Source organism: Medicago sativa, chromosome 5 (assembly GCF_051527215.1).
Source record: "Medicago sativa cultivar Bolivia chromosome 5, Bolivia_mono, whole genome shotgun sequence".
Classification (NCBI taxonomy): domain Eukaryota; kingdom Viridiplantae; phylum Streptophyta; class Magnoliopsida; order Fabales; family Fabaceae; genus Medicago; species Medicago sativa.
Genome location: NC_140753.1, coordinates 7,675,125 through 7,682,486, shown reverse-complemented (window position 1 = coordinate 7,682,486; position 7,362 = coordinate 7,675,125). Strand labels below are relative to the sequence as shown.

Here is a 7,362-nt window from a genome sequence, read left to right as displayed (position 1 = left end):
CTTCCTCTAATAGCTTCATGTGTTCCATTTTCATAATCTATCCAATGAAATTGACAATCTCAATTTTATATTTAACGTTTTTTTGCTAATTTATTTTGTGGGATCAATGATATAGCACCAAACCAAACTCTACTAATTTGAAGAAAAAAAAACTCTTAACACAATTCACTGCATTGTACTAATTTGGTTCTCTATATTTCATTGTGATCAATTTTTCTGCTATGAAATCAACCTGATGTATCAATTCTCTAGACATGAACAATAAACTTTCAGAATAGATCAATTATATAGCGTACTAATTTGAAAGAAGCTGTAACACAATTGAAATACTCAAAAATATTGGCTCAACTGACATGGTAAATTCTATTGGTAACAGATAAAATATAGACTTGAATTTTAGTATAAGCCATCTTTCTTCAAAAGATTATCTTCAAACATGCATATGTGCAACATGATCAGACTCATTATGAGTTCAGTAAATTCATGAATGAATGCGATGTAACTGTAGATAGAAACTACGCACAATTGCCTAATTTCAGAAATATGCAGATCAATCCCCTTAAACTATTAACTCAGCAAATTCTTAGTGTCATCTTTGTCATTTGTCATCTGTAATGAGATCATTAGATAGGCGCAAAACATAGATGAAACTATGCAATTGTACTATAGGCGCAAAACATAGATGAAACTATGCAATTGTACTATGTCCCAAACCTTAATTTTCATCCAAAAATAATGTAAAGAGATGCATATTACTCATGTGACTTTATAAATGGAGTTCTCTATTTCGTTTAAGAAATGGAGAGGATTCTAATTTGCTATTATTGAATAAACAACAGGTTTGTTGCTAGTTGAAATATAATAATGTTTGAAACCTCCTAGGCCAAAATTAAAAAGGTCTTCATATAATGTTTGACACTATTTAAGAATAATTCATTATGCAGCTAACAAATCTTCCCAAGATGTGAACTCCTGCCATTCTCCATACTTAGAGCTGAATGTTCCTCCACCAAATTGTTGTGCATACTCGGAAATAACACCGCGAGCAGTAGGATCACAAGTCTTTGCTATATCCTTAAGGGACATAGGTTGTGAGAAATTACATAAGGACATGCTAAGCTTCACTTTTGCTTTCTCTGAAAGATCCTCATTCCCCTTACTGCCATAACGTATATAATAACACTATGCATTAGAAACAATTCGCAGCAAAATTTAAAGATAAGGGTGAAAAGTGATACATGCATTGTGTAGACTGCCACTATTTGGAAGAGAAAATACAAAACATTTCAGATCCGAAATTAGCAAAATTAAAGCATGTGGGGGCTAAAATGTTCCATTATCTCACCGGGATTCAACTGGAAACTTGTCTATGAATATGGGAGAAGAATTAGGATAGTTTGGAGGAACCAGCAAGCGCAGAGGCTGAATAGGTGACTGTAAGGTGATAAAACACAATTAAGGCTAATAAAAGCTATAAAAAAAAAATCAGTTGCAAAATCTGGGAGTCCATACCTGTAGTGAAGCATATTGAGATTTTAAAGATGGGCTGAGAGACACAGGAATGAAAGAACATTTGACAATGGTCCCATGAACCCACTCAGCAGCAGCAGCAGCAGCTGTAGTTGAATCAACATCTTCATTACTTATGTCTACTACTGTGTCAATAATTCGGCGATTAATTTGCTGTATTTCTTCCAAAAGGGCATGACTAACCTGCCACAGTACACAAACTCTATATCAGAACCAAAGACCAAAACATCAGATCGGTTATTGAACACAAATTTAAGAGAAAATGTAGAGCTACATAGTAGTGTCATAGCAATGACAGAAGTGTATTAAAAAAATTTACAGTGGCTTAATGGGAGAGAAAAAAATAACTGTAAACTAATCAAACATGGGCATAGCATGTGTTGTTAAATTTATTTGACCAAATCAAACATATTCCAAATGCCACCAAGTTAATGACAGTAGCATATCCCTCTAATAGCTTTTATGAGTTTACTTACTCAAAACAATACACTTCAATTTGTCCCTTTTTAGAAAAGCAAATCAACATTGAAGCAAGTACTTCAAAGACGGTTTAGAGAAATATGGAATATCGGCCTACATCTATGCTAGAATAATTTATAAACATTAAGAAATACCAGATAAGAGTTTAACATGTTTTCCATCAATATAAAACAACTGACCTCTATTGGCCACATTGCTTCAGTGAGTTCACCAACAGTGGCACAAGGGTTGAAAACAATTTCGGCGCCATTCATGCCAAAAGTTTAATAGTGTAAAGGATGGTGCCTACCATAACATATATTAATGTCAATCTTTCCAAATTCTGTTTCAAATACAAGGTGACCTGTATTTCCTTCCATATAATATGCACTCTCAGTGAAGTCTCCGACTCTTGTTACATGGTTGTGCAAAATTTTGTATGTTTATTAGATAGCTGAAAGACGGTCTATTCCATTAGAAGTGGAAGTAGAAAGTTTAGAGAATTTACCTTCCTGTGTATCCCAATTATATTGTTGTGATTCCCAATCACAACGGCAGTGTTCCAAATAACCTCTCCGTGGTTCATATCCCTCTCAAGAAATGGGCTTATAATCACCATGTTATACTTCAGTGCAAAGATTCGCAAAAATTCAGTTGATTCCCAGTCAACAGGTTCTGCAAATTCACACCACTTCTTCTCTCGTGTAGAGAAACCAAATGGCATCATCCAAAATTCCTACAATCAAATTTTTAATTTTATATAAACAAACATCGAAGGTTTTACTTTCTCAAAGATAGCCTTTTCTTGGTCGATAAAGTGTTATTTGCAAAATTGTAAAACAATACTACAAAATTTTTATAAATAGTTAGTAGATAATTCCTTTTTCCCTTTCTTTGTCATGATGGAAAATTTATGCTTATTGAACAAAAACAGTTTTTAACAAATTGTGTATTCAATTGTTTGCAGGTTTTAGTGAGTATAAAGCATTAAAGGGGAACCCCCAGAATTGCCAAAAATAAGTGTGAATGGGTTATAGGATAGTAATGATTACTTGTTTATGACAGACACCTTTTCTTCTTGTTGTTCCAGCAAAGAAAGACCCTCTTCAAGCTTTCCTAGGTGAAAGTAGGCTTTAAGCAGCATTGAACACCTCCATAGTCTGAAGTAGACAACTTTTGAGAGTTCTGAAATATCCATATATGTCACTTGGCAACCAGCAGCAATTGGACAATCATTCTTCTCAGCAGAACTAAGAGTCTTGTCACACTGATGAATCACCTCCTCATATCTACTCAGCTGATATTTGAAACAAAAGTTAACCAACTCAAATCAATTGGCATAAATTACTACACTAAAAGGCTTATGCTGACGCTTAAGTTTTTTTTTTTTATATTAATAGATTCAGAGAATTTGAGAGAAAATACAGAAACTGTAACTTGAAAATGAAACATGCTCTATCATACATAATATAAACTTTAACGAAATTGCAGCATAATATAAGAAGAGGCACCAACCATTAAAGAGCTTCTGCTTTCATTTCAAGCAATTTTTCAGAGTGCATATTGATCATCAACGCCTCATTAATATGTTCCAATGGCCTCTCTGCATCAGAGGATGTTCTTCTTTGCAAAAGCTCAGCAGAATTATAAATAGAATCTGATACTTTCTGTCATCCAGTGAAAATAATCAGTTAGGAAGAGGGGGTGGACATCAACACCATAGCCAATTTATAAATTGTAAATTCAAAAACCTCTAGATTTTGTGAAGGGGAATGAAGAAGAAAATGCAAAATTAACACACATCCATCAAGCAGTAGACTGTTTTTCGCACAAGATAGCGACATACAATCTCTCTCTCTCTCTCTCTCTCTCTCTCTCTCTCTCTCTCATCTTTACCTATCTATATTTGTATGGCCCCACTTTGACAAAATACTTCAATTCAACACTTTCATTATTAAAATATATCCAATTTCAAATAATTTTATAAACCTAAGGCAGAGCCATGTTTGCAGATATAATATCAGAAAACCTTACAACTCAAACAACCGTGTAGAATATCAACTGAGGTTCTGTTGTGTGTGATGTTCTTCTTGAACCTCTTTGTGTTTTCCTATGAATAAAGATAGAAATCTGAATACATTGAATTCAAAGAATATGCTAGCTATTGTTCTAAGTTTCTTTTTTGAAAAAGTTATAGTTGTTGCTCATAAATTTGAAGACTTCGATTTCAATAAGTTTTCAACATATAAAACTTCAATATTTAAAATGATAATTTCTACATAAAAAAATAAAAGACATTAGGGTAGAGTAACTGAGTAAATACCTGAAGACGATGACAATGCGGATAATCTGAAACTCATGCAGACATGTAAAGGCTCTGTGAAAGTCGAAATGGTTTCCGAAATTCAATGGAAAAGTTGAATCTAACTCATATGAGTTAATTCTGGAAGAAATAAGATTGGAAAAATTGAAGCATTAACTCATATTAGAACCAAAAATTAACATACGACCACCATAAGTAACACCAGACTCAAATCATATTAGAACAACAAATTAACATACAACCACCATAAGTAACACCAGACTCAAATCATTAGCCATTATTAGAACCAAAACCAAAACAACCACCATAAGTAACAAAGACAAGGTAAAATACAATGCTAAACATCATGAGCAAACACAATAAAAGGCATCATCTCATATTAGTCTTTCTATAAAACAGAAACTCACAACCGCCATTTAGTTCTTCAACTATTTTATCTAAAGCTCAAACTATTCAAAACAAAAGTTAAGGAATCAGCACCTTGTAACAATAACTTCAGGTTCTGCAGGCTTTTGAGCATGTTTTCCACCCTTGTTGCAGGAACAAAGTTCTACAACAACAAAAAGAGTTCCATCAAAACAAATTTAGTGATACAATGTCTTAAGGAAACACAACCTTTAAAAATGGAACAAAGTAAACATGATAACAGCAACAACAAATGTACCTTGTTCTTCTCGGCTACTATAACGTTATGACACCTACTATGGAGATATCCACCTGCGAAAATAAATTAATGTAGCCAGGTCGTGAGCAAAACATTTGGCAGATCTGAAGCAGTCAAATACTCCTTGATTGTTGTTGTGTATTCATATATTTTGTTGGTAATTCCCTCTGGTGCAGGTCCACTATTTTCCATGTTATATTTAATCCCAAAATCCTGCATAATGGAAACCAGTTGACAGTAACAATCATTTAGAGTTGGTTTTCAATGCATCAAGATCTCACTATAATATTATACAAAAATTTCTATAGCATGAATTCCTGAGACATTACCATTTATCATTGGGAGAATTTTTGAGGGACAGAAATTAATCACTTTTCATAATTGTTAAATGAGATGATTTGAATTGCTTCAGAGAAATTACTCTCAGTCTCAGCCAAGTTATATAAAACCAAGTGATTGCAATCAAATCTAAAGTTAAATCCCTTGGTTACAGGGAGAAAAGTCAACAAACATAATCAAGAGATATTTGTTCAACATAATTTAAATCTAATACATATTTTAACAACAAAATCAGAGTGCCCATGGATAAAGATAAACGATTGAAAATTTTCAGGCAATGAGTAGATCATACCCATTATCAACTTGAAGCCTTGGAGTTGTGTTTGCTGTCATCAAATAGCACCCATTTGGAGACCATTCACTTGACACAGACCATTTAAGTTGTTTCCTTTCTACATAATCCCAAAAATACCTAGAACAACATAATGAAAAATGCATGAATTCTTCATTAGCGTATCATAAACAAATCATAAATAACAAATGGTACCTTCTCTTGGATACAAAATGTCCACTCCAACCTATCAATCATAAACATAACCAAATCACATAACATTACCAATATCAGCAAAAACACATTATTATGAAAGGACCTTAACCAAGACAACAAAATTCCATTTTTTTTCAAGAATCTGAGAAAGACCCAAAATTCAAGCATACCCTAATTCAGAAAACAACAACAAACTCAGTCAATCACCATTCTCAAATCTCAGCAACAAACCCACAAAAAATTAAAATTTCCAGAACTCATAAAAACCAATCCAAACTGCCATCAAACATTAGCAAATTACCTCTTTTTTATTCAAATTAAATTCATATCAAACATAACCCTAATAATTAAAACCGAAATTAACCCAGAAAAGAAGAAAAAAAATGCGATACACAAACCCTTAACATCAGATTGAAAGAAAAAACATAAATTCACACCTAAATTAACAAAAACTGATTCAATAAAGCATTTTTAGAGACATGCATGATCTCAGATGAACAAAAGAGGAAGAAACAATACCTCCCATGAAGATCCGTGTGTTCAACGGCGGAGACAGCGAGGACTTTTCCGATCATCTTCAATCCAATCCCACCGTCGGAGAATTCTTCTCCGGTACTCCCTCCCACCGCCGGCGAATTTCTCTCTCTCGTTCCCGTTTCTCTCTCTCTTTTCTCTCTCGTCCTCGACGGCGGCGACCCTTCTCCCGCTTTCCTTCTCTCGTCCCCCCTTCTCTCTCCCGTTCCCATTTCTCTCTCCCCTTTTTTTCTTTTTCTTTTCACATATATATAGGCAAGGGGAAGCCCATTTTGTAATTTACCAAAATACCCCTCATAAGGGCAAAATGGTAATTTCCACGGCCATTTATTTTCTTATTTAGTTTAGTAGACAAATGATCAAGAACAAAATTTGGAGGTGTTCAAAGAGTCATAAACAATTGTTACAATCCTCTTTTTAGACAATTTGGAGAAGAAGTTACAAGAACAACCAGAGAAAATTCAAGATAGAGTGGAAGCTATACGGATGCAAAAATCTTACAAATATTGAATAAAGGATGAAGATGATTTTACCCCATCCATAATCCAATATTTGCAAGATTTCTAAACCCATACGGCTTCCAACCTATATGAAAACCTTCTACAATTGTTTATGTAACTTCTTCTTCTCCAGGTCGTTTAAAAAAAGGTTGCAACCGATGTTAACAAGTCATTGAATACCTTTAATCTTCTTGTTGTTGATGCTTTGTTTTAGTTTAAAATTATCACCAAACGTAGACTTGTTCCACTCATTAAAAGTGTTCGTAAGGAATTCGTAAGGCATAGATTCAATGTTATTAAGCTTCTTATTTGCATACACGCATATAGAGTGATGATTTGATTGAATCCTAAGGAGAGCAACAACAGCATCTTGCAAGAGAATTCTCCAATTTATGTTTATAAACACACGACTCTATCGGCCTTTTGAAAACCTTGTCTCCGTTGTTCCACTTAGGACCTCACCAAATGAATTGCTAGTAATATAAACTCAAACAAAAAGGAAAATAACTACTAGACTAAATAAAAA

General features: G+C 33.8%; 1 protein-coding gene across 4 annotated transcripts; it reads right to left on the bottom strand.

Moving 5' to 3' along the window:
- Positions 1-719: 719 nt before the first annotated feature.
- Positions 720-6,520, bottom strand: LOC146919644 (mediator of RNA polymerase II transcription subunit 15a-like). 4 transcript variants are annotated; one of them, XM_085713049.1, is made up of 13 exons: positions 6,322-6,520; positions 5,803-5,833; positions 5,608-5,727; positions 4,977-5,189; positions 4,793-4,862; positions 4,313-4,432; positions 4,024-4,099; positions 3,505-3,656; positions 3,059-3,286; positions 2,498-2,725; positions 1,513-1,713; positions 1,346-1,434; positions 720-1,159 (listed from the first exon to the last, which is right to left on the bottom strand). In XM_085713049.1, exons 8-13 carry the CDS (start codon positions 3,505-3,507, stop codon positions 937-939), a joined length of 972 nt encoding a protein of 323 aa, XP_085569175.1. In that variant the 5' UTR covers positions 3,508-3,656; positions 4,024-4,099; positions 4,313-4,432; positions 4,793-4,862; positions 4,977-5,189; positions 5,608-5,727; positions 5,803-5,833; positions 6,322-6,520; the 3' UTR covers positions 720-936. The 4 variants fall into 4 exon arrangements, with proteins under 4 accessions (XP_085569175.1, XP_085569176.1, XP_085569177.1 ...); XM_085713050.1 differs by lacking the exon at positions 4,024-4,099; XM_085713051.1 differs by lacking the exon at positions 5,803-5,833.
- Positions 6,521-7,362: the final 842 nt, after the last annotated feature.

Coding starts and splice junctions, on each gene's coding strand:
- LOC146919644 (XM_085713049.1), bottom strand. Junction 1,714..2,497: donor TAATTGGGATACACAGGAAG/GTAAATTCTCTA, acceptor GTACTGTGGCAG/GTTAGTCATGCCCTTTTGGA. Junction 1,160..1,345: donor AAGTTTCCAGTTGAATCCCG/GTGAGATAATGG, acceptor ACGTTATGGCAG/TAAGGGGAATGAGGATCTTT.